The sequence below is a fragment of the Passer domesticus genome, chromosome 4 (assembly GCF_036417665.1).
Source record: "Passer domesticus isolate bPasDom1 chromosome 4, bPasDom1.hap1, whole genome shotgun sequence".
Classification (NCBI taxonomy): Eukaryota; Metazoa; Chordata; class Aves; order Passeriformes; family Passeridae; genus Passer; species Passer domesticus.
This window is the reverse complement of record NC_087477.1, coordinates 77,119,454-77,146,197: the sequence shown is the minus strand read 5'-3', so window position 1 is coordinate 77,146,197 and position 26,744 is coordinate 77,119,454. Positions and strand designations below refer to the sequence as shown.

At 40.1% G+C, this 26,744-nt stretch overlaps 1 protein-coding gene and 1 long non-coding RNA gene across 3 annotated transcripts in view; one reads left to right on the top strand and one right to left on the bottom strand.

The window, feature by feature from the left end:
• UVSSA (UV stimulated scaffold protein A) overlaps window positions 1-24,408 on the top strand; it is a 47,153-nt gene extending 22,745 nt beyond the window's left edge. For both annotated transcript variants that reach the window (XM_064418940.1, XM_064418941.1), the window contains 6 exons: window positions 6,580-6,757; window positions 7,667-7,816; window positions 12,475-12,658; window positions 13,499-13,610; window positions 17,938-18,121; window positions 21,179-24,408. In XM_064418940.1, coding sequence (XP_064275010.1) covers window positions 6,580-6,757; window positions 7,667-7,816; window positions 12,475-12,658; window positions 13,499-13,610; window positions 17,938-18,121; window positions 21,179-21,272 — 902 coding nt within the window. In that variant the 3' untranslated portion in view covers window positions 21,273-24,408. The remainder of the gene's footprint in view (window positions 1-6,579; window positions 6,758-7,666; window positions 7,817-12,474; window positions 12,659-13,498; window positions 13,611-17,937; window positions 18,122-21,178) is intronic.
• Window positions 24,409-24,558: 150 nt separating this feature from the next.
• LOC135299630 (uncharacterized) lies at window positions 24,559-26,543 on the bottom strand. Its single transcript, XR_010361595.1, has 2 exons — window positions 26,400-26,543; window positions 24,559-25,792 (listed from the first exon to the last, which is right to left on the bottom strand). It is a non-coding gene; the product is annotated as an uncharacterized LOC135299630 (long non-coding RNA).
• Window positions 26,544-26,744: the final 201 nt, after the last annotated feature.

Sequence of the window (26,744 nt, the reverse complement as noted above, 5' to 3'; positions counted from 1 at the left end):
CTTTCATTTCCCTCACAAAAATATATCCTACCAACAAGGTAAATTTTGTGCTTCTTCTGAGAGCTGAAAAACTTGTTAAAAATGAAAATTTATTAAAAGTTCTATGCATAAGTATATAGACACATGCAGTTGTATTATCTGTGTGTTTATGTGGTTAATAACTACAGTCTCAAAATTGGTGATGATATTAAATACAGAAATTGAATTGAGCATGGGTGCAGTTTGGGTGGAGGTAGAATTGAACGAGTCAATTTGAATCTTGATGTATAAAATGAAATGTAAATTTGTTAAAAGAATTTAGGTGATTAGATAATTGAAGTGTGAAGATATAACCCATTAGAGGTGTCATGCCAAATTAGCATTACCAGAATTTTAATGACTTCCCATTTGTATAATCCTTATTTACACTTGCATCTGATGGCTGCAGCTGACAAGAGGCCAGCTCTCCTGTGGGACTACAGGGTCATTTAAAATACACTGTGGTGCTAAAGAGGAATATTTGGCTGAAAAAGAAACAACACTGGAAATAATTTTCATATGGTTGCTCAGATCTCACCACTGGGCACTGATTCTGCTGGTACCACTGATGAGTGACCTGCCCTTGTATGGCTGGTATTGCTCAGCCCTGGAAAATGGAGCCATTATTCATTTAAAGGAAAACTTTAGGGGGAAATAAAACCTTTTCACTGGAGGTTTTCCACATTCCAGCCTTTGCTGGTCAGCTGTTGGTTCCATTGGCATAAAGCCTTAGGGTGAATGAGGTAAGGGATGGAACTGTGCAGCCCTGACATTGCTCTTGTCCCATAGAACAGGATTTTTGGCTGATGCCTAAGAATGAGAGATTCCTTCCTGCCCTTGGTGGTCTTGGCCCACATGGGAAGTGATCTCTTTTCTTTTCCACGTGCAAATGGAACAATTCTCAGCTCTAGTCTGAAGCACCCACTTTAGTTGGCAGTTCTTGCCTGTGTCTCATTGCAAGCATTACTTACCCATGCAATCTTGCTTTGGGGACAGGGGAGTCCTAGTGCTGTTTTACAAGAGGTGATAGAGGAACCCATCTGACTTGGGACTATTAGCATGGAAGCAATCTACTTGTTATCAAGTTTCATCTTTGTCCAAAATTATATTAGGAACGACTGTGCAGTCACAAACCTTTATTTCTGCTCTGGTTAATAAGATTATTTCTCTTGTATTTGAGCCTTAAGCTGAATGGTTTTAGGCTGCTGATAGCTACTTCACAGGTTCACATTGCATCTTGGAGTCTGCTTGAGATTTCTTTCATATGGGAAGCAAAGCTACAGTTCTAAAATCCCAAGAGTTAGTTTTATCAATTTCCGAAATTCTTCCCTATTTTCCTCACAACAGGAAATGCTTTTTCTGGGTTAGATGTCCTCAGACTGCCTTTTCTAATCTGATGGTATCTCAGTCATACTTCTCTGTGTGTTAAGTAGCTGCAGTTGAATCTTTGAGCAGACACACCTGTGCTGGCTAGATGGAAATTAAAATTATACCTAAGCATTTTCCTTCCTTACTGCAGTGATTTCTCAGTTTGTCTGGGTCTAGCTTTTCAGTCAGGTTTGATTTGTCTGGCCTTCATACCTCAGGAGTTTCTGAGGGAATTCTCCCTGCACGTGAAGGATGTAGAGAACAGTTTTACGTGGAGGAACAGCTCAGTGGAGACCTCAGCAGAAGCAAACACGTAAACTCCAGAGTGTGTAAAGCACCATTGTCAGGGGCTGAGTTTGAGACTTAGAATTACACTGTCTGAGATAAATAAGGCTTGTACCTGACTTCTCTAACGGGAAAAAGTATGTCATGTTTTACAGGGGGAATGTTAGACAGAATTACTTATTTACCTCTTTGAAATTCAGGTTCCTTTTTCCTAAATTTGGAAAATGCAAGTAACACACAGTTGTGTTTCTCAGCCTGACAAGTCGAGTACCTAGAATAAGTTTTCTATTAATAATACTATGAATCCTTTAAAAAAATCAGATGTAGATGTTACATGATGTAAATAGCATGTGTTGATTTATCATAAATGTACTGAAAACAGATATTCAGCATTGAAGTTAAAACCCCAGACCAGAATTTCTGTAATCAAATGCATGTGTGGTCTCCATTTTTGTTAGGATCTAAAACTCCAGAAGTATTTAATTATAATTTTACAAGTGAGATTGCCTTGTTATATTAGTGTGTTTTGATATACCTATATCTGTACAAACACAAGTCCTGTATGGAATCACAGAATCATCATTAAGATTGAAAAGACCTAAAATCATGAAATCTAAACTTTGAGTACCACTAAACTACAATGTTGCCACATCTACTCATTTTTGAATACTTCAGGGATGGTGACTCCAGTACTTCCCCAGGGAGCCTCTTCCAGTATTTAACTGCTCTTTTCAGTGAATAAATTTTTCCTAATATCCAACCTCAACCTCCTTTAGCGCAGCTTGAACCTACAGAGACCAATCCACACTTGGGACAATAAATGTTTGTAATGCAATATTTGGTTAAAGATTGTCTTTTCATATTTATGGAAAAACATGATTATCCCTTCAACAAAATACTTCAACATCCATGTAGAAGTGTTGACTGTAGATACTTCTTCTGATGCATCCTGATCAGCTGGTCATGGAAACTTTCCTCATTGTCAGGAGAGGTCCTTCTGTGTAAATGAAAATTTCCCAGAAAATCTAACAGATTATCAGATATACTTGATTTCTGCTGAAGTTCTTGGAAATTAATGCTCACTGCACAAGATGTTGGAGCACTTTTAAGTAGTTTGCCACAGCAGTGTCCCTCAGAGGATCTATGCATGGCCAGAGGATGCAAAGTCACAAGGAAGAAGCTTAAAAGATGAGGGTGTAAGGTATAGAAAGGGCTTGATATAAATGCTGTATATTTGTGTTTTACTGGTTCTTAACTATGATTGCAAAGCAGTAATAAATGCGGTTAATTAATGAGTGGTAACAGTGTATCAACATATTCTGTAATTCCAGTAAGCCACACTAAGTGTTTATATAATGTTAGTAAGCTCTTCTTACCTACCATAGTTATCTTTTTTCTTTAATTTGAATTTCCAAAGGAGGATTCCAAGATTTCACATAAATGAGCATAGCTACATTCAAAGGCACTGGGAAGCTTTGCAAAGTCCAAAGCTTATTGTGCTTCCTGAGTAAAGTACCAGCAGGCATTTTCATTGTGAGCACAGAGTAAGAGGGGAAATACTGGACCTGAACTGCTGGATTTTCCTGACAATCTAGGATAGTGTCTACTATTATAAATCACATAGACCTGGCTTGACTAAGTTCAACAAATGGGCAGCAGAAATTATTAATTTTTTTTCAGGAAAGGTGAAGTCCATAATACTTGTTTATATTCTATCTCTGTTTTTTCAATTAAACTTCAGTGAATCTGAAGTAGCTTGATTTCCTCTAAATCCACACAGCTGAGGAAACCTGGGCTTGCTTTTTCTCTGAATTTTCACTGAGGGGCTTTTATCTCCCCCTAATCCCACCATTTCTGTCAGGACATAATCTCTTTCTCAAATTTACATTTTAATTACAAGGCCAGCTGAACTAGCTAAAATCAATAATGTCAGCATTCAGCAGCCTAACTTCAGCTGAAACCCCAGCCTCTCTCTTTCCTTCTATAGATTTATCTTGTGAACACGGGCTACTTTATTGCTTCAGGCAATAGGTGCCATTTGGTCAATTTAAACAAAAAGGGGGATTTAAACACTTTTATGATTCTTTCTCAAAGCTGCTATTGGCACAATTTGAACCCAGGTACTGTACTTGTTAAATAAACCACACAGAACAGCAGAATTCTGAAGAGGAATTTTGCTTTTTAAACTGTACCTAATCCCATCTATGATTTAAAACAAAGCAACCCCACCCTGATATTGGACACCATTCAGCTGGGGCTGTCTGCCTGGTCACTCTTGTCTTTATCTTGTTAGCAAAACCTACTTTCATACGTAAATACTTTTTAAAAACTCCACAGTGGAGGTGATGTTACTGATGTCTTAGTGTATCTATTTTTAGCTATTTTTCTGTTAATAGTTTAAAATAAGAAATCAATGAGAAAATATTTTGTTCTTGTAACTCTTAAGAATTCCTATATTGATCTTCCAGATGTGATTTTTATCTGTCCAAATGTCACATTGTCCATTTATCTGTCTTGCCTTTCCTGTCTGTTGCTGACTGCTTGTCTCTGCTGTTCCCCTCCTCCTCAGCCAAACCAGTGTTGTGAACAAGCAATCATGCTTCCATAGGAAAAGAAATTGAAAAAATAGGATTTTCTGAAAACTTTTAATACATAGCGTGTATTTTCTCTGAAGATGAGAGGTGTGGTGACACAAACCTGCTATCTTCTGGCTTTTTTTTTACTATTTGTAAATAGTACACATACAAGTGCTGTCAAAATATTTGCTTTCAACAATGCTTTTCAGAAAGAGCCCTTTAAAAAAAAGGAAGAAAGCAGTTTAAGTGCTAAATACAGTCTGAGCAATTCTGCATTACAGATAGTTTATGACATATTCTTAACCAGGTTAACTGAGCAAGGCCAAAGGCCCTGTTTGTAACTGTTTCTGTCCTTAAAGGAAGTTTATTTCTCCAAATACTGATGATTCTAAAGTGTGATTGCAACAATGTTTTTGGTTAATTCTGTTTCACTTTGATAACAGCACCTGAGAAAGGCATTTTCCATTTCTAGCCTGTGATGTGAACTGAGATGGAGCCCTGCCCCCTTTCCAGAGACATAAATTCAAAATTCCTGCATTGTTATGCCACTGAAGTGCTGTTTAAAAGCACATTTTTGTGGAGGCGCCATTCTCCCTCTTGAACAGCAAGTCCACACCCTAATAAGTGTAATGAAATAATTTCTTCTGCTGTTTAACCTAGAAATCTGCTTAAATCCATCCTGTTATATTTAATTATCATTTCCTTTATTCCTGGTCCTTCTGCAGACTGTTTTCTAGTGCAGAGATTGGACATTTAAATGGTTTTGGGTGTTTTGGGTTTTTTTTTGTTAGTTTGGTTTTTTGTTTGGGTTTTTTTGTTTGTTTGTTTGTTTTTGTTTGTTTCGTTTCATTGGGGTTTTGTGTTTGTTGTTGTTTTTGGGGTGGTTTTTTGGGGGTTTTTTTGGGGTTTTTTTGATAATGTTCTTTAAAAGCTTGTTGACTTTGGAGAATATAGAGTGTTCATAGCTTTTGTTGGTGTGTGCTGTGGGCAGGAGTGAGGAAGGGCGCAGCAGTGCCAGATGTGCTCAGCAGCAGGATGGACTCTGGATTTTGGATGAGGATTGTTACTGTCTCTGGGGAGAGGCTGTCCAGGAGTTAGGTTAAACAGGTGTCCTCAGTGCCCTGAGCTTTGGAAAACAGGTTTGGATGTTGTTCCCTGCACAAGGACTCGGCTCCTGATGTAGGTACTTGGAAAATGCATTCCCAGGGGATGGATCTCAGAGGTTGGCATCTCAGCATCTTGGTCTGTGGTTCTGGTCAGGCAGTGCCATCCATGCAGTCACAGCCCGTGGCTTAAAGGCAATGGGTGATGCAAACCAGTCAAGGTCAGGATGAATTACTGGGAGACATTATAAGGTGGTGAGATGGGTCACAGAAAATTGTTCTAATTTTGTTCATGGAAAATACATTATTCTCTCAAATAAAAATATTTTGTGTACCAAGCGTCCCTGCCACTGTGGGTCTTGCAATTTCTTACTCAGATGGCTGGTCACAGATACAACATTAGCTTTTCCTTTTCTACTTAATATATTGTGATACATTAAATGACTAGCAAAGCAAGAATGCTTCTGAATGCAGCTTCAGGGCTGGTTAGGAGTGGGCAAAAGATTAAAAGTTACAATTAAGTAATGGCCAAAACATGTTAGATAAATTGTTACTTCTCATAAGAAGGCTCAGATAATTTGCTGAAAATTTTAGGTTTGTGAAAATATGACTTCTTGTATAAAATTTAGGGATTTTTGAGGGATGAGCCCTTGCGTTTCAATAAATTATTTCCTAAAAGGGCTTTCTGAGGGGACAGATCACATTGGTGTGAGGGATCTTTCCAAATGTAGCTGTCATTGGCTGAAAAGTTCTTGTAGCTACTACTGGCTAATAGAGTTGCTCGTCCAGCTCAGCAAGTAGAGGCAGGTGCTGTCTAAAGCTGAGCCTATCTAATTGCATCCTTACAGCCCATGCTGAGTCTCTAATTTGGCTGTATAAAGTAATTAAAGGTACCCACCATTGAGCTGCTGGTGCTGAGCATCAATGCCTGGTACTGCCTTGCAGAGAGCTCATTCCTCAGGTGTAGCTCAGGCATTTCCTGTCTCTGGGACAGACTCTGGGTGTACTTCCTTCTTCTGCCAGCACTTAGATGTTTTCTTCTGGCAAATTGTGTGGTTTAGTATCCGTGAAAAACAAATCTGCTCTAAATAATTCTGTTTCACTCTGAGTGGGATTGATGTCTAACGCAAACTGAAAGCAGGAAGATGTAGTCAGCACCCTGAGCTGTTTGGGTGGACTGTGAGGGTGAAAGAAGGGAATCACTCCTAAACATCAAGGTTTTTCTGCAGGGCTTGAACCCCAGTCACCTCCAAAAGCCCCGGTGGTGAAGGCATCAGCAGGAGCAGCTCCGCTGAGCTCCCGCACTCGGCTCCGAGGGAACGAGGATGAACTCGATCCAACCTGTGCAGCTGCCACCCTGAAACTGCTCAGAGACAAACTACCAAAGCTACCATCTCCTCGTGCCAGGTCATCTTTGTTTTAATTCTTGTACCAGCCTCTTGCTCTTGTGTTTATTAGTCATGACAGCACACAGAAAAGCATTTGTGAACCAGGCAAGCTGACGATGCTGACTTAATCTCGTTTTGAAGTTACATTTGTTGCTTAATGTTTGGGATTTTGTTGGTGATTGCACCAGGATCTTAGAGAACCTTTTACTGCTCAGTTAATATATATCTTGTTTGGTGTAAATGGCCTTTATGAAAATACACTGTTCCCTTCTTTGCTAACAACACCCCCCCACCCAATTTATGTGGGTAAATTTTGTTTGCAGATGAACAGTGTATCCTAATGTTCAGTTAGCAAGTAGTTTCAACATCTCTTTGTTCCCAGTGACTTATGCTGTCAGTGCTGCCTGGAGATGTTGTATTGTTATCATATCTGTTATCAATCCTGCTCAAGGTTTGGTGAAACTCCAGCCTTGCCTAGCATTTGGCTGTGATTTGAGGATAAGGCTGGAGTCATCTGCTTAGTGGCATGTTCCTGGAAAGACTCTTCTGTATGGGCCAGGAAAGCCCCCAAAACCTAGCAAAATGGAATTAATCTGTGATTTGCAGTACCACATCTGTGGCTCCTGTGGGAGTGCTGTATGCATGATTCACTGCTGCCCCCATCAGACCTCTGGGCTTCTGCCCCACAGTGTGATGTGAGTTAGCCAGCACTACCTGAACATGCAGTGAGCTGCAGAGTGTGTGGTGTTGTGTCATAATGTCTTCCTTTGAAAAATAAAAAAGACAACCTTGAAAAATAGTTGTAATTGTACATGTAAGGTAATATTAGTGTTGGTCTAAAAAAAAAAAATCTAATGAAAACAGAAAAAAAGAAAAAGTTGTTGTGGTCACTGGTGTTCTGTATTGACTTCTCATCAATTTTCTCCAGTGAATCTGCAACTTCTGAGGCAGCAAACTTGGAAGATCCTGACAGTAAAAGAAGAAAACTAGAAGAAAGAGCTAAAGCCCCCCTCATGCCTTTTGGATTAGATCTTCACTACTGGGGAGAGGATCAGCCAAGTGCTGGGAAGATTCTCAAGTAATGCTCTTTTTCTTTTAAGACAAATTAAACAAATAAATAGATTTACTTGTACTCAGAGGTCATGCAGTGGGGTGACTGCTATTTCTTTTGATAATTGCTTCTTTACCTTGTGTTGTAGGACCCATAAACAAAGTCAGAAATTCTACCTTTAAATGTTATTTGTTTTGAGAAGATGTGATACTAATTAAATATCCTTTGATGCTTCAAAGCACTTTTTTTTCTGCTCTTTTTATGTTTGCAGCGTGGCATCAGTTACTGCAATTTAAGCTGGTACCTCGTTATGCAAAGGGCTCTGCCAAGTGTGTGACAGACATTCCCTGAGCTGGAGACTTTAAGATCTAAATAAGTAGCAGGCAAGGTAGGAGAAAGGCTGGGGAAGTGTTTTCCCTGACTTCACAGAGTGGTAACTGAGGAAACTGATAGGCTTATTCAGTCACACAAGAGAAAGGTGGCACTTACAGGATTTGGATTTGGATCTTTCACTTTCCATTGCTGTCTGGGAGGTTTTGTGTTTCAGGAAGCACTGCTGACTTAGGGAAAGCTTTAGCACGCTGGGGAGAAGAGGTGGTAGGTACACTTCAGAATGTATTTCTAGCAGTCAGTTTTTAAAAACCCTTTTTACTATTTTTAAATGAAAGTTGGATTGCAAAGTCCTCCCTCTATGTATAAATTTTATTTAAGTCCACCAGAACTTTGCTATCAGTGTGTACCATACCTGGCTTGAAAAAAAGCAAAAATCACTGACTGGCTGGGTTGCAAATTAAGCTATTATATTCTTAGCAGTATTACTTAGTTTGTTTTCTTACCAAAACAAATAAAAAAACCCTAGCCTGTAATGACAGTGCTAAAACAGTGTTGGCAGAAAGGAACAAGAGGAAATCTTTGCCCCTGCACCTGATTTTGTAAAATGCTGAGTATCTGTTAAATTACTGAAAACTGGTGCAATTTGATGCATAAAAGGGGTTTACCACAGTCACTCCAGGCTTTGGATTCCATCTCATGTGGTATAGGCTCTTCAAAGCCTATGAAAATACTTTCAGCAGGGCTTTAGGAAGCATTTGTCTGTGATAATGCCAAAAAGGTAGTAAGGCCTTATTTTACATTGCAAATGAGTTATTCAAGTCATAAGTGAAATCAGAAGCATATTTCACTGCCTGTCTCCCTCGTGCTGTACTGTTTTATTTTTATGCTTCCCAATAAAATAGAGGGCACACTTCTGAACCATACAGTCTATAACTACAGATGTGCCAGTCTAACTAAAGATAATTTAAGTAACTCTGCACACACAATACCATTGACCCCAGGCATAAAACAGACTTATTGAAAAATTAAGGTAGTTATCAGTCAACTCCTTCAGCATTTCTGTATTCACCCATACTAACTCTGTAAGATTCTTAGGGGAAAAAATCAAACTGAAAAATAGACAACACACATGGGATGTGTATGGAATTTGAATTTTTAAAATCTGAAGGGGAATAGTCTTTCTGTTTCATTTAGCAGTGCACTTACTTAATCACAGCATTTACAATAAATGGAGATTTTAACAGTGAGAATGTAGCCACCTGGAAGATTTCCTAAAGAAGTTTTGTTGGGTTTTTTGAGGGGGGAGCAGAAGGTAGTGAATGCTGCAGTGTTGAATTGTGCAGAGTCTGCTGTGTCAGCTTAACACACTTATTTTGGATAGCATGGACCTTCCAGACTCATCTACTCTCCTCCTTGAATTAAATCTGCTTACTCTTAGGAGCAGAGTGAAATAGCTGGTGCGGCACTAACTGTGACTAGGATGTTTGAATTAGCCCATTTTTGCACTTGCTTCAGCATCTCTGTAAGCATCTGGGGTTAGAATTTATATTCATACAATGTTTTTAAAGCTTCCTGTCACATTAGAAATTAAGATGATCTAAATTAATTGAAAGAGTGCAGCAGTTCTCCAAGAACTTTCTCTTAGATTTCAGTTAACCATTACTTGTCTTTTATTCCTCCTCATTTATTGCTGTGTCATTGCCATTGAAGCCTCTGTTATTTATCTGGATTAGGAGCACTCTAAATGTGAGGCATTGAACTTTTTTATCTTTTGGTTGATTGTCTGTTCCTCTTCTGATCCATCTTACAAGCAGGTTTTACTTGTCACATGCATCATTATTTCAAACAAGCATCTGCCTGTTTATAGTGTTGTTTAACTTACAACAAGAAATCAGAAAACTTTGGGAACTACCACTGCTTTGTTCTCTCACCTGCTTCCAAGTTGTTGGAGAAGTTGGGAGAAAATAAGTTATATGCTTGTAATAAACAGTAATATGTATTAATATATTTGTAGGAATATTTTAAGTTCCGTTCCCAAATACTGGTCAGTGATACATAGGGCAAAACATAATTTTAATATTCTTGACATTTGTTGGGTGCGTATTTAGGGGAAGGGAGACAAAAGTTATTAAATAGAACTATTTCCTAACTGGAAGGGTTGACATGCACAACTGTTAAATGCTTCTTCATTCTCATGTAACTGTAATTTGATAATTGAGAGGGGGAGGGGAGTTCAGACCATGAAAGGACACTAGAATTTTAGTAAGAGATTCTGTAAGATTGTCATGGATGTGAAAATCCTGTATAGTGCCTTTTTTAGGAATGCTTTCCCCTCTGTGTGGCTGCTGGGTTAGTGACACAGAGCTGCCACTCAGTTTTGCTTTCAGCAGTGCATTAAAATAAGCAGATATGAAATTGATGTCATTATTTTATTTACTCTCTATTGTACAATCTTGCCACATAATTTCCAAAGTTAAAATACTGTACTGTTCAAACACTGGGCTGAAGTAATACTGATTTTTTAGAAAGACTCTCAGGGCTTTTGGGGATTTTTGCTACATTTTGCAGAATTGTGTAATGAAAAAATATTTTGTTTAACCAAAAACTGTGGAAATACATTACTGTGTTTATGGTTGAACTAGCTTCCACTGGAACTCTTTGGCCTTTATCCCCTAATTTACCAGAAGAAAGTTATTTGTACTTTATGGCAGGTTAGCATTTCTCTGGCACTAGTGACGTGTATTTGATGGAGAAATTACAGATAGAATCAATCTGTTTAACAAGAATTTTGTTGAACATTTTTCTGATGATGGCAAATCACAGAAATGTTTCAGGGTTTCCTTAAACCCTTTTTAACCTAGTTATAACCTCTTCACAGAGTTCAAATGCCCAACTATTGTATTAAAACCAGCAGCTGTATATGTCATAGGTTTGTATGGTCAGATATTTTCCTCTGCTTTTTTTTTCCTTTGCCATCTACTGAAAACTTGATCAGATAAAATTAATCAAAAATTTTCAGGTCCTTTAAAGTAATTCTTGCAAGTATTGGCTTATGTGTTTTGCCAAATTGTGGCTGGTGTGATGAGTGAAGCCAGTGTTCATGTGTATATGGCTCTGCAGTCCACAGAAAGCAAAGCAGAAATGACACCCAAGGATATTAGTGAGTATCCTAATATTCACTGATATCCTTGGAGAGGAATTGGATATGGATAGAGAAAATCCTCTCAAATAACTCTGGAACTGATTGGGTTGAAGAACTATGTGGAAGAAAGAGATTGTAAGGTTCCTTTAGGAATTTTATGTCCTTATCAAGACATCTGTCATCTAGGTATCTTCATCTTGCTTGTCATGAGCAGCAGACATGCAGGCTGCAATTTTTTTCCCTTAGTTTAGCTGAATTTTTTTCCTCTTTAACTTGATATTTCCTTAAATTTGGGGTGGGGTTGTTGTAGTTAACTTCAGATATCTTAAAATCATATACCTAAGCTTAAGCTGGTTACCCTAATTTCTTTTCATGATTAAGAGAAAGAACCATTTACCATCAGAGGGACAGTCATTGCCTCCTAAGATTAGTATTTAAAATGAGTCAGGTAATTGCTCTCTGGGATTGCTTGTTTTTCTCTACAGACTGTTGGCAGCTTAGGGTGGTAATAATGTGAATATTAATATGAAATTATATGAATGCTGTTGAGAAAATATTTGTTTGCCTGTGTGTCTGTAAATGTAGGTAAGGTCTCTAATTTTAAAATAGCTTTCCATGTATCAGCTTAATTTCCTAGGTGAACACCTGCTAATTTCTCAGATTTATGAACACTGTATAGGAGAATCTGGAAGAAAGAATCTGTGTGAGGCTCAGCTGATTGTTTGCTCTTTCCCGTGGTCTCAGTTTATTGCAACATCCTCTGATTCCAGCTTCTGCTTCTCTGCTGCTGCAGGAGTCCAGCTATCAGGAATGAGATCAGACACATCAAGATCAAGCTGTTTCCGCCTTGATCTGTGCTCAATCATAGAAGTATTTTGTTATGAAGAATGTTAAGTACAGAATTACAAAGTTTTCACTGAATCTGGAAATTAGATAACTGACTGTGGATGTCAGATCATGAACTAAAGCTAAGACTTGTAATAGCTTAGCAGGTTAAACAGGAAATCAATACTTGACAGGCTTTGTGGTATTTTAAAAATATCTTCATAATACAGGAGCCATAAGAAAGACTGGTAGATTCCTAGGGCTTTTTAATTCACTAGTAATTCTCTTCCTTTCACGTGTGAGTTTAGCACAGGTTGATAATGTCATCTCTATGTGTTCTCTTACCATTTTGTGTGTGAATTATTTTCATTTGTTGTTTTCCCAGATTTACCTCTGAGCATCGATTTTGGGCTCCCAGTGAAGTAGAGGAAGAGGTGGAAAATAAAGAAATTACAGAAATGTTAAAAACCAGGTATATAACATTTGCTGGCAAGTTTGAGCCAGTGAAACACAAATGTCGAGCACCCATGCCTGATGGAAGTCTGTGTGAGAGACAAGATCGGATTAAGGTAGGCACCACTTCCAAGATCTGTGCTGTATGGAGAAAATCTCCTTAAAACATCCATAAAAATTTATTTCACATTGTAAGTATGGCTCAAGGGAGTGGGAGAACTGTGTTGGAGAAGTTCATTGTTAATATGTGCTTTGTAAGGGAAACTTCCTTTTGATAAAGAAGATGTAAACATTTAAAGAACTCTCAATTTTTTTGGCATTCATTGTAGGTTGTCTGGATTTTATTTATTCCTGTGATGTGCAAGTACCTGGCAGTAAGGCAGAGATAGTTCTTGGCTGAAAAATTTTCCACAGAGGCATATTTGATGTTAATTGTTTCTAGAAACTTACATGTTTAAGGGACAAAGAAATTTTAATTGCAAATTAAGTTTTATGAAAGCTAAACTCTACACAGCCTCAAATTATTAGCAGTGTGGAGCAGAACTATTTTGCTTAAATACTTGGTTCTAGTATCTTTGTTCTTCCTGTATTGTCTGAGGTTGAAGGATCTGAATGCACTTCAGTACTTTTAATGAGATTGTTACAGGATAGGGATAGAGCATAAACAACAATACATGATGCCCTAGGTGCTCTAGTTCCAGCCTTGACAGGATGTGCTACCTGGTCTCTTGAAATTGGATATTTGTTCCAAAAAGAGGTTATTTATTTGACATTCTGAATATATTAAACACATGATGTTTACAGGATTCTGATGCTTTCTAAAGAGGACTGGGAGTCAAGTGTAGTTTTGTTGCTCAATTCCAGTTTCCAGCTTTAAGCTGTGTTGAATAAAATTAAACATTTTCTTTTCATTCAAAAACTGTGAGATTTTTTTTCTTTTCCCCCCCTTTCTCAAGTGCCCTTTCCATGGAAAGATAATTCCTCGGGATGACTCTGGGATTCCTATAAATGCAGAGGACAGAGCCAGAGAAGAAAAGATGAAGTTTGAGAAGCAAGCAGCCCAGCCAGGTCTGTGTCTACACAGCATCTTAAAAAAATTTAAAACAAAAAATACTAGGCAGAAGTGGGAAATACCTGTTACCTGTTTTGCTCCTAACCACATTCTCCCATTTGCATTCCTGTTGATTTTAAATTACAGCTCATTTGCAGTGGTTCTTGCTGATGTGATAAATATGGATACATGTGGTAGACAGAATAATGTTAACATTGTGTTTGTGTTTTATTTCCAGTGGCTTTTGTAATGTTCCCAACACTGCTCAGACAGATCAGTTGCAGCCTTTGTCTTAAGGAACATGTTTATCAAGGATGGTTGGACCTGTTTCCCTGGGAAGTGCTTTGCAGTAACTGTTCCTGTGTTTCTGCAAAGATATCTCATCTTGCTGGTCCCTGACAGTTGTGATTTAGACAATACAATGATAGTATTATTAGGTTCTCTGTGTTACCACCAGTTTTGGGAGGGCATGCTGGATTTTTGTTTTTACATAGTTGGGAATGGGCAACAAAACTATTGGCTGCAGCCTTCAGGTGTGGAGGGGAGGGCTCCTTCTTCCCCAAGATAATTTGGGCATTTTTAGCCAAGGTTCAGCTCTGGACTGGTAGATGAGAAATGCAGGCAGTAAGTACACAGACAGGAAGACTTCCAAGGGGAATAAAAGGCTTTCTTGCAATAGTACAGCTGAACCCTGTCAGTGATGGACAGGTGGACTACAACCAGGAAGATACTGGCGGTTGATGGACTGCAAAGGAAGATGAGAGAGAAGGATCTATCCAGCAAAGACACAGTGGAGGGGACAGCTTTTCTTTAACCTAGCTTCCTTCAGCAGGTCTTAGTTTTCTCTGGTTTGAGCTGTTTATTGTAGGTGAGTATTCTGCAGTCTAATTAAACTTACCCATAGGCATTAGCATTTGGATAACTGTACTATACTCCCTTGCAGGAGTTCTCTCTTCAGGTTTGACTGGCTTGGTGTTTGACAGTTATGCATATCATTAATAAAGCTACTGAACCTTTAATGAAACCTCTTGAGAGCCTGAGGAACAGTTACCTGTATTTAAAACAGGAATCTGTATTCAGAGAGGTCTGTGTGGAATGAATGTGCATTTAAACATAGAATTGACCCACCCAGTGTCCTTTAATACTTGTTTGACCATCTTTGAGTGACTGTGCTTGGTGATTACAGCAGCACAGCAGTGCAGCAATTACTGAACACCTTGTGGTATTTGCAGGTGTCAAAGTGCTACATTTGCTGGTAGTTTCCATCCCTGTCCAGGTGGAGTAAGTGCTCTAAACTGGCATCCAGCCAGCAGACACTGTTGGACTGTCACAGGGAAACCAGGATAGGAGTGGATGTTGTGTTAAAAAGGAAAGTTCCCAGCTTAGTTATGACAAACTAAAACTAGCAAATTAAACTGATAGGTGTTGTTGAAATCTCAAACTGGAAACTAATATTCTGGTATAAAAATCACTTGGACTGAAAAATATTGATTTTTTTTTTCCCTGTGAAATTGCCATTGCTCGAGGCTAGACATAGTATTTATTTTTATTACAGTGTCAGCTCAGTGTTGTTAGAGGCTTCTCACCTCTGGTCCACAAGGATGTGTCTGTTAGTCCCAAACCAGTGTTGGCATTGCTCCTTGTGTTACTGAGTGTGGTTGTTAAGCTGAAATGTCACACAAAGGTCCATCCCATCTGGCTGGGGACATGCTGCACAAGCTGTGCCATTAATTTGGACAAAATCCTCCATGTTTCTAAAGCCATACATATACCAGATGCCACTAAATACTTCTATCCACTTTCTTCTTTGCTCTGCCTTGCTATTTTTATATTTGCTTTAGAGTGTTTTCATCAACTTTCTAGTTTCTTTTTTTGCTTCTTTTGATGCTTGTGGTTTGGAGGGGTGTGTTTGGTTGGTTTTCAGTGGTATTTGGTTTTGGGGTTTTTTTATTATAAAGGTCTTGAAGCAATTCTAAGCAGTTCTGCTATGGGAAATACACAACTGGGAACCTACTGAACAGTCAGGAACTGTTTGATTGACATCATTAATGATAGCAGTTTGAAAAATCTGGAAAAAACCACTTAAATTTGGGGAACAGTTGTATGGTTAAATTGCAGCAAAATTCTTCTTGCATCTACTTCCTACTGGATGGTAGATTTATTTTTATCTTTGTGTGATTAAAGGGGGAAACAGTTAGATAGAAGTCATATGTGTTTTGACAGCACTGTCGTTGTTATTATGGATCATTCATTATCTTAGTAGAAAATTTTAAACTCTAGCTGATGTCCACAGAAAGGTGCTTTGGGCTCTTCAGTCCTGGAACTGGGAATCAGTTGGGATTACGCTGACCCGCTAATCTGCAGCGTTCATCCCTTTCCCATAGTTCACACACAGGAGCAAATTAAGTGCCTATTTTTTGTGTCAACCCTGAAGAGTATCTGGTTTTTCAGCCCTTAGTGACTTGTTAACAAACAGGTATCAGGACAGGCTGGTGAAGGCAGGCCGCTGGCCACTCAGATGTGAAATAGCATCTCTTTACTAACTACAGTATTGATTCCCGCCTACCCTTGCAAACTGTGTAATTTTCTTTTCCCTGCTGCTAAACTCAGTAACAATGTATGAAGAGCTTTAGGGGCCCATCAATGCTCAAAAAGCCTGCTCTTCCCTGGCATTCTATTGATTTTTCTCAAAAGCTTTTAAATTGCTCCTTCATTTTACTCAAATGCTCATTTCATCTCTACTGGATGCCGGCATTTTTTCGTTGTGTTTAAACAATTGCTCCATTCACGGGGTTCCTAAACTGTGACGCCTTCTTATTACTGGGAGATAAACTGTTTAGACAGTTTTCCTTAATCTTGGATTAATCGTTCCTGTGTCTGAATTGTGCTGTTCTGTATTCCCTCACTTCAAAAAAAAAAGTCAGGTCTTATGGTCTATCAAGTATATGTGTTCTATTTTCTCCCTTTGTAACTCTCCTGTGCAACTCTTGAACAGCTTGGCTTTCCTCATGCTTTTTGGTGTGTTGGATTTTAATCAGTCCTTGCTTTCATGTATGATGGTAGTTTAGATCTAACCTTTCCTTGGAAAATTGCTCTGCTATTCCTTAACACCGTGTTCTTAAGTGAGGACATTGCCTCTGACCTTCCTGAAATGTTGTTAGCAGCGTTTGTCACACTCGGTGACCATCTTGGTGTATAAATGAAGTTGTGGAGTCCTTTAGGACTGTTTATTTCTCGATATTTACACAGTTGTTATGTAAGAGGAGTAGACATTTGGTGTTACAATTTCTGCAGGCAAGAAAGGCTGACTGACATAAGGGAAACTATGACAAATGACTGGCAATTACTGTTGTTAAAATGCAGACTTCTGACATTTCTGCTGAGTGTGGACAGTGTTATTTTTGAAGTAGTACTTCCTACAATTTTTTCCAACCTAAATGCTCAGTCTTTACAATGAAATTAAATTTTTCTAAATTTCCCCTTCGCAGATGTCCATCCTCCAGCCACATTTTTACTTTGTGCTGCCTTGTTTTGATACGCAAGACTACACTGAAGATGAAAAACTGTGGCTTCCTCAAACAGTCCATAGGCTAAATTGTTCATGCTTTTTCCTCTGGTGGCATCTGGGATCAGAATCCACTTACAGTGTATGGCTAGATTGTGTAGCATTAAGGTTTTTAAAAAATTTAAAACAAGGTTTTGTTTAGATAAATTAACTTGTGCCCTTGTCAAGAGAAGAAACTTGATTTAGATAATTAATCTGAGGCAATGTGGGATGCTTAGAAAGCAGTATCTTTTTCAGATGCAAAATGGGTGTCATGGCAGCAGGATCATGTTGTCCTACTCAAGAATTTTATGTAGATGTCAGATACCAGTTCATGTTTTAAAATAAGTGTCATTGATGAAAAGAAATCACAATGTTGCCAGCCCTTCTCTGCTAAAAAGTTGATACATTTCATTTTTTAAGGTTTATTTTTAAGCTTATGCGGAATTTATTTCTGCAGATAAGTTGCTCAGCTACATTGTTGGCATTTTCATTTCTAAATAATAACCACTGTGTTTATTCACCTCTCCTACATGGAATAGTTTCCTTGGAACTTTGCTACTGTGCCACTGAAAAACCTTGACTTAGGTCTTCCTACAGAGCAATTTTGTCCATAGCAGCTACTAATACCTACTGGCAGGACTTCTTCATCCACATCTGTCATTTTGGGAAACTCCCTTTAGATCCTTTAGATCACTGTGGCTCTGCCCTCACCCATTTTGCAGTCTCCTCTTCCTTAGGGGACTGCAAATCCTCCCTGGGTTTGGAGTTTCAAAGTTCATTTTTTGTCTTTTGAACAGAGTGGCGAGATCCAGAATTCATGAGAGAAGTTGAAGCTGCTACAGGACTGGATCTTGGTTCCTCTAAAAGTAATGGAAAAGGACAGAAAAAGAAAGGGAAGAAGCAAAAATATCCAAATCTGACAGACCTGAAGCAACAGGCTGACACTTCTCGTTCCCGGCTTGAGAAGAAAGTCTTCAATAAGTAAGATACTTCTATTCTCTAAAGCCTGTTAATTCCTGTTTCTATTTCTACATTAACTTGCACTTACTAAACAGCTTTATGGCTAACTACAGGCAAGAATATCTTCCATATGTCTGGAGGGTAAAAAATAGCAGGTATTGACAACCAAGGTTATTTCTTTGAGAGCGATTTTTAAGTAATTTGCCAGATTTCCCTATGAAAGACTTTTTTCATCCTGTCACAATTTTTTTTTTAAACTTTGCTGGATTGGCTTCTCTGGATGATCATTTGTTAGTCAGGCACAGCAGCTCAGGTGGCTGTGGGAACCTGCCAGCCACTCCCAAATGTGCTTTAAAACATACAGTAGCTCCATCTGTCCACTATTAACACCATTTTTGATGCCTGTTCTTGCTTAGATGTGGCTACAGCATGAATTTGCCTAAACATGCTCTGGTCTTTATCAAATGGGAAGCAGCTGCAGCTATTTGAAGAGTTTCACATGTCAAAAATGTAGTCAAAGGAAAGTAAAGTTGTCAAATCAAAAAAGAAAAACTATTATTGTAAAATCATTGATGATGGGTTATTCTCTAAGCATAATGGATGAGTTGAGCAGCATACAGGACACAATATTTGTTTAAACTCAAATTTTCCCTTCTCTGGTATACTGGCTATAATAACAAAGCCAAATCCACATTATTTTTGGTTATGGAAATAGCACATTTTATGTGAATTTCTCATGTCACCTGGTCTTAGTTGGAAGTCAGAGACATACAGTTCTAGTGATTAGAATTTCATATCGTGGTTTGTGCTAATGATTTTGAGTGTGTGTTAGTGCCAGGCATAGGGAATCAAACCTGTCAAGTTTTTAATGGGTTTCATGCTTTGCAGCACTAAACAAGATGATAACCTTGGCTCCTTATAACAACCCCAAATTACTTGAAATGTATAGGTGATAAACCCAGGCTCTAGTCTGCCAGTGAAGCTAAGTGAAATTGCACACAGATCATCAAAGTGGAATCTCATTTCATTTACAGTATCACACAATCCACTGGTGCTAATGTAAAACCTACATGACATGAAAGTGGCAAGGCCACTCTGCACTGCTAAAGGCTCACTTTTCTCCTACCAATTAGGTAATATTTGAAGTGCAAAACCATGACCACATTTTCCTTACTCTAGTAACTTTATTGGCAGACTTTTGTTAAAAGTATACCTCTTCCAGGGTGTTTTTTCAGAATGTTGGTTTTCATTGCAGTTGCTGCTGAGGAAATCTTTAATCCCACCATTTAGAGTGTTATTAAGAAGAAAGCTCTTTCAGATGTTTCAAAATGGCTTTGGAAATGAAGCCATTACAGAGAACAGTTACCAAAGCAGAAGTCAGCTTCTTTATTGGAGATAACCCTGGAAGCAGAGCTGGAATAGTGTGCAAGGGCTGATCCTGAAAGAGGCTGAGGAACACTGCCCAGGTGCATGTCTTAGCTGCATTTTCCTGCACAGCTGGGAAGGAACATCCTCAGAAGTGATAAATGCAGACTGTGACAACTTAGAGTCTTAACAGCACAGGCCTTGAAACCATCTACTTGTGTGATGGAACTTGCCAAATTTGTAGAAATCAAAGGAGACATCAGTCAGTGCCCTGCTTTTGGATGGGACAGTCCCTCTGCTCTACCTCACACATCAGCAGAGCAGCCAGGTGTTTACCTGGAGATGTGTGAGGAGATAACAGCCTTCGTAGGCAGGGTGACAGCTGAGAACACCTGCAAACATCAACCTCAGACAGCTGAGCTTCTGTCCCAGAGGCGTCTAAAGTAACCAGTGAAAACTGGAACTTTAGAATCCAGGGAGGAACAAAATTCCTGAGGCATGGTGCCCTCAGCTCTGCACAGCAGCTGCTTTAAGTTTCTGAGGGGGCAGATGTTCACATTTTCCTGACTGCTTCTGGTGCTTCTTACTCTTGTGGAGTTGTGAACCCATTCCTCTGCCTTACCAGCTGGAGGATGTAGGGGCCTGCTCTCTCTGCCTTTTTTGACAATCTCCTGCTCCTATTCATTATTTTCCTCACCCTCAAAATCTTAGTTGTGTAATCTTCACTCCAAAGTTGGTGGAAGGGAAAAAAGTGCAGGTGTCTGAATTGCCCAGCTCAGAAGCATTGCAGTCCCTCCCTAGAGAAAGCTCTGGGCACATCTTTACTGGGAGGAACAATGGCAGCCACTGGAGCAGCAACAGGGGGACAGACAGCCCTCACTGGATTTGGGAGCACCAGAAAGCTTAAGAGCTCTGAAGTTCAGTCCCTCACTTCCTTTTTGAACCTGAAGGACGTTCCAGAGCCTCCTCCAAGCACAGCAGGAGATGCAGAGGGCTCAGGTGCTTGCCCATCCCAAAGCAGCAGGGATCCCATGTGCAGGTGATGTGTGAGTGAGGTGTTGGCCATACTGTCCTGCCAGGGCTGAGCTCTGAGCACTGCTGCAGCAGAAGCCTGTCCTGGAGAGATACACAGTAATCTCTGGCGTCTTCCTAAACTAGAGTTCTTCTTGTGGATTAAAAGCTGCTGCTCAGGAATGGGGATGCTGCTGGTGTGAGCAAAAGAGTCCAACTCAGCCCACAGGTGATGAAACAGAGTGATAGTAACCTGTGAAAACTCACATGAACTGAACAGCCAGCCCTTCCCTCACAAAAACATTCTGGATTGTGGGCTTGATTTCATAAGGGTTTCTGAGTATTAATTCTTTAAGATCTTGTTAAGTACTTTTTAGGTTTTTTTTTCCCTGAGAGCACTTAGGTGCTTTTGAAAATCAAACTTGCTCCATGTGGCTCTAAGAAATAACACTGGGAAGGTGGAATACACAGCCATTAAACTGAAAGACTTGAATTTGTTTACTCCTGTTAATAAAATCATTGCTGAATTAAACTATTTATATTGCTGCAGCTAATTTAGTTAACAAGACAAATTTGTTCAACCTCATCAATGCCACGCTCAGAAGCCTGGTAGTGATTAATCAAATCCCCAACATTCATAAATGTTCTCTGAGATTGAGTAGACTCAACAGAACCATTATTATTGTTTTGTTTCTCTTTCAGAGGGGCCATGAAACGGGTCATGAAAGCCATGAACCGCGTGGACCAAAGGAAGCACGAGAAGTTTGCCAACCAGTTTAACTATGCACTGAATTAAATTCTTAATCACCTCTGCCCTTCTTTATTACAAGAGTGCAACTGCAAAACCCTTAATCAAAGATATTTGTATTTACACTACAATACTTTGCTAGGCACATTTTTACTGGTGTCATTTTTAAATTGTTTCCAAGTTAACTTATTTGATAATGAATATTAATTTTGGAAAAGATGTGGTGGTGTGGAATTGAATGCATTTAAAAAGTTGATAATTATTTGAAATATGCATGAAATAGAGATGTTTTATGACTTGTACATAATTTGGGTAAACTCTTCAGGTTTTGGGGCTTGGTTCTTTTCCTTCCTAAGGGACTCATGTAATTTATACTTCCTTTGACAGTACATGTGTTTAATTTTCCACTTTCAGGCCTTCAGGAAAAAGATACTTTAAAAGCAATTTGATTGCACAGGGATAGCAATGCACAGAGCATTTTCTGAGCCTGCTGCTGGACAAACTGAGGCACACCAAGCAGCACAGCAGCTCCTGCAGCGCCTCCACAAACACCTTGGTGCACAGTAAAAAAATCCAAATCAGCTGGTGCCTTCAGATGATAAATGGAGCAGAGTTTGATTTCTGCAAACTGAATTGCAGGGGCTAAGTCAGTCTTGGTAGCTGTGGCACAGATGGGAAAGCTGAAATGGCAAAGATCATCCTGGCCTGCTTCTTCCCAAGATGGTGTCCCAGTATCTCTCAGAGCTGCTCCTGGGCAGCACGTTGTGTCTGTAAATGTACACAGAATGTGCTCCAGCTGAACTGCAGTCACAAAAGCTCCAGTATGAGGTGAAAAGAAGAAGTTTAAAATCACCCAGGTGGCACAAGTGAACTGCCTGGCTTGGAACAGATAAAATTACATCAGGCTAAAGCCCCAGAGTGTGTCTAAGGACCCAGATATAAACACAAGCATCTGGAATCTTCTAACTCCAGAGAGTTAATGTGCAGCTGGATCCACTGTGGGTTGTAGTTCTTGGCTGGGTACTTAAACAAATCTCCCAAACGTGTTTGCTGGTTATAGTCAAGCTTAAGGAGAGAGAATGAAACAGTGATCAGTTGTGCTCTTGCAACATTTCCTACAGCCTTATGGGTAAAGAAAATCCAGAGAATCAGGGGAGTTGTGTTTGAAAATCAATTTCAAAGTGACCTGCAAAAGTCTCCAATAAAGTGCTCATTACAAAGTAGAATGGATTCTCTGTAGCACAGCCTTAGTTACTCACCTGTTGGAGGTGTTTCCTCATGTGTAAAGAGGCTCTAAGAATTAAAAATTGGGAAAATTTTAACAACGCTGTGTAGCTTCTGACCACCTCAGACAAAAGTTAATTTACAGTTCTGCCAAATACGTTCTGACTTTCACAAGTACTGCATAGAAAGCAATTAATGCTAACTTTTGATAATTTATCTTGCAAGAGCTCTCTAATTTGGAAAACATGTTTTTTTCCTTCAACACAAGTTGATATACTTCTGAAATACTGAAAATAAAACAATAAAGAGGCAGAATTTCAAGTAATATCTACTGACTGCACTGGAAAGTAAAGCCACTTCTATTGTCAGTTTGCTAATGTGGCAGTGAAGATTTCAGGTGAAAATGTGGATAAGGACAAACCAAGTTCATCACCAAGTCAGTGGAATCAACTGCTAAACTGATTTGATTTCATATTACGGACAAAGTCACACACACACACAAAATAGAAAACACACACAAAACAGAAAACACACAAACCCACCCAACAGCTCCACCACCTCACACATTGGAATGTGATAGTAAGCACTGGCTGCTGGGATTCCCAGACAGTCCAAACTTATCTGACACTTGGTGATTAACCTTCAAAGAGCCACAAAGGTCATTGTGCCACTATTCCAGAGATTCTTGAGCCTGCACAGGTAGAAGGTGTTCATTTATAAAACATGTTTTCTCCCTGTACAAAGAATAGGAAATTTATATTGTGCAATAACACTTAGCCCTCCTTTGCTGGGGCCATGAAATGTCAGCACTACAAAGTCCCCAGAAAATAGTAAATGCACTTGACCCCATGGAGTTCCCATTGTGGGCCTTTAATAAAGATCCCAAAGACCAAGATTGAATGGAAATAGCAGAAATCTGAGGGGAAGAAAAAAGTGTGGTTAGTTTGTTATGTTCCACTGTGAGCAGCCTGGTCTGATGAAAGGTGTCCCTGCCTCTGGAAGGAGGGCTGGAAAGAGGTGGTCTTTAAGATTCCTCCTAATCCCAACCATGCTGTGATTCTAATGATGCTACTTGGTCACATCAGTTCTATCAGTTCACATCAGCTGATAGAATTATCAGCTAAAACTTCCTGTCAGGACCTAATTGTCCAATCTGGCACTTAAACCTGATACTATCATATGATCTGTGCTTTCGCCCTTTATTAAAAGCATGCATGCTTGGGGAAAAAAAAATCTTCCTGGAGTGCCTCTTTCATGCAGAAGGAGAATTTTCAGTTGAGGTTCCTGGCAGGTGGCTCAGAAATGGCCAGCTCAGACAGAGGTACCTTTGGGACAGGTTGATGGCCAGTGGTGACTGGTTTTAAAGCTCTTCTGTGTTTTTTCCTCTGTATCTTTTTCTTCATTTTTTCACCTTGAGGCAAGGTGAACCATTGACCCTTCATAGGAAAATGTGTAGATTGCACATCCCCTGTAGCACTGTCCTTGTGTTCCCCTGGTCCAGTGTGGGACAAACCCTTCCCTTAACCCATGTTAATTATTTATCCAATTATTTCTGTAGAGCCACTCAGCATGTAAACATGCAGCAGGTCTTGGGTGTTGTCACTTAAGCATTCTCATGAGACCTGGTCAGGCATAATTCAGAAGGTTTGGGGGAATTTTCTCCTTTTCCTGAGTTTATCTGTAGCTGTGCTGGAAGGAGACATTTAAGAAGGCATCTCTCTCCAAAGATCCAGTATACCTCCCCTAAATATAAATCTTTTTATGTTTAAAAATTCAAAATAGATCAGTCTGCTTTTTTGATACATCACACTTTTTGTGTGTCATTTTACAAATTTGAGGTCCAGGGCTCACCAATTCAAATGTTGCTCAACTGTCCCTGTGACATTTCTACTGGAACTTTTCTATTCCTGTCCTCAGGGCTTCTGGGGGAAAAGAATAAATACAAGTATAATTCTCATAATCTCTCTGTGTGGTTTTGTCTTTGTAACTCACTCCAGCACCTTTGCAATTGTACTTGTGCTTACTGGGGATGCTGTGTGTGGTTTCCAGGAACCTGCACACCTTGAGGATTTGTCCCTTAGAGTGTTGTTAAGGTGAACAGTTGTTCACCTTATGCTGAATATTGTGTGGCTAAAGGGACTCTGAGCTGAAGTCTCTAAATCATCCTTTCTTAGCCAGGGTTGTGTCAGTGGGAAAAACAAGAACTGTAAGCAGACTTCTCTGTGGTTATTCTTACCTGAGCACACAGTTACACCTGAGGAGTAAAAGCCTGGAAGAAAGAAAGACCACAGCATGTACCATACCAGAGCATGGATGGTCTGGCACTCAAATACAGAGCATTTAGTGACACAAATGAGCTTGGCATGGACCTTTGAGCAGGCTTCTGAGTGAGAGCCATCCTTCTGCACACCCCCTCCGAGGTTTCTGGGGCAGGGTGATGAGCCTGTACTCATCTTTTGCATGATGCCTTGTGACTCCATTTTCTCTAAACTCGCTTGAGGCTTGGCTTTATCAACCTGGGTATGGCTGCAAGTTTCTATTACAAAACTAACACTAAAAAGTTCCTAGAAATCATAGTTAAAATACTTATTTGTAGTTCTTATTGGTAAGCAAGACAATAGAAATGGGATTTGTAAGCAGTTCTGCATGGACAGTGGATGGTGTCACACAGAACAGTTTGCATGTTGGGAAAAGTCTTCAGTTAATCAAAGTGGGCATTGTTGAAAAAAAAAACAAACAAAGAAACCAACTTTGTTTTGTGGAAAACAAAAAGTAAATCTGTTCCATTTAAAGTGGCTGTGGAAATGGATGATGAAGGTGTTACTGGAGCCTCTAGCCAGAAGCAAGAGGTGTTGAAACTCAGGAGCTCAGCCAGCACAAACCCAGATGAGGTGTGTCACAGCAGAGGCAGATGGCCACCTGGTGGGCTCCACGTTCTGCAGATGCCTGGCTGGAGTGCAGGAGTGCTTCTGGGGCTTATCCAGTGCTGTTAGCCACGTTATTGCTTTTATTCAGAGCTGATGTGAATGTGTCTGTGGGTTGTGCACCAGAAGAGGTCAGGATGTTACAGCAGCAGTATTTTGGTGATGAGAATTGGCCAATTAAAGCCACGCCTTTTGGAAAGCCTCACACCTTCAGCAAAGTCACTGGTTTTGAATGGACAGTGGCAATCGTGGTGCACTCAGCAGCTCTCCTGCTGGAACACAAGTTCAGGAGGTGGAGCCCAGGGCCCTTCTCAGCCTCAGAGGTGAAGTCCCATGCTCAGGGAACAGTCCGAGCCACCAGCAACTGAAAAGCAGGAGAGCTGGTGGGAGACAGCTCAATCACCTGTTTGCCTGTGGGGACTGGAATTGAACCACCAGTGAAGCTAAAACTGCTTCATGTAGGAAACTAGAGAGAGAGGAAAAGATCTCTGCAGATTACAGTCCCAGTCTGGGGCAAGGGAGGGATAGATCTGCTTATTCCCTTGACACCTGCCAGGAAAAACACCACTGAACTTCATGGATTTGGGAGACAGCTTCTTCATGGATACCATCAGCAGCTAGATCAGCCCTCAGGACCCCAAAGCCAGAGAGAAGGGTGTTACTCTGGGAACTTCTGCAGAGCATTTCTCCATATGTCTGTTCTGGAATGCTCTGGGACAGTTACACTCAAATATACCAAAAACAGGTAACAGCATTCTGCTCCTCGCTGAAAGTAACACTTGAATTTGCATCTGTAAACAATCAAGTTCTGCCCCAAGCAGTGCCCAAGGAAGACTCGATGGTGCAGAGGGAAGTTATTCCATAAGCAGGTGAGAAAGAAAAAACAGAGACTGGAGGTGTCAGGGAGAGGTGAGCCTGAGGAGCTGAAGGTGAAAATCAGGGCAGTGTCCTTCCTGACAGGAGCACCATCACACACCCCCAAGCAAAAAACAACCTTGGCAATAGGAACAGAGTCAGCCACAGTTACCTGAAGACCCCCCAAGATAAAAGGCACGTCTGGAGCCAAGTCAGCAAGGAGAGATCAGGGTGAGAGTCAGCTACAAAGCCCAGCACCAAGACCAGGGCTCAGGCAGGAGACCCCACTGAGCTGCAGCTCCCCAGCTGGAGGGGTCAGGAGAAGGCTCCTGGTGGGTCTCTCCCAGCTTGGCTGTTTTCATGGCAGCCTCAGCCAAGGTGCTGCAGCTGTGCCACATCAGGGCAGAGCTTCAGCACCTGCTGGGGTGTGGCATGGGGACAGCAGGAGGGTTGCAAAGGTGATGAGAGGGTAATGAGAGAAATTAGATCCTGCTGGTGCATTCAGAGCCCTTGGAGC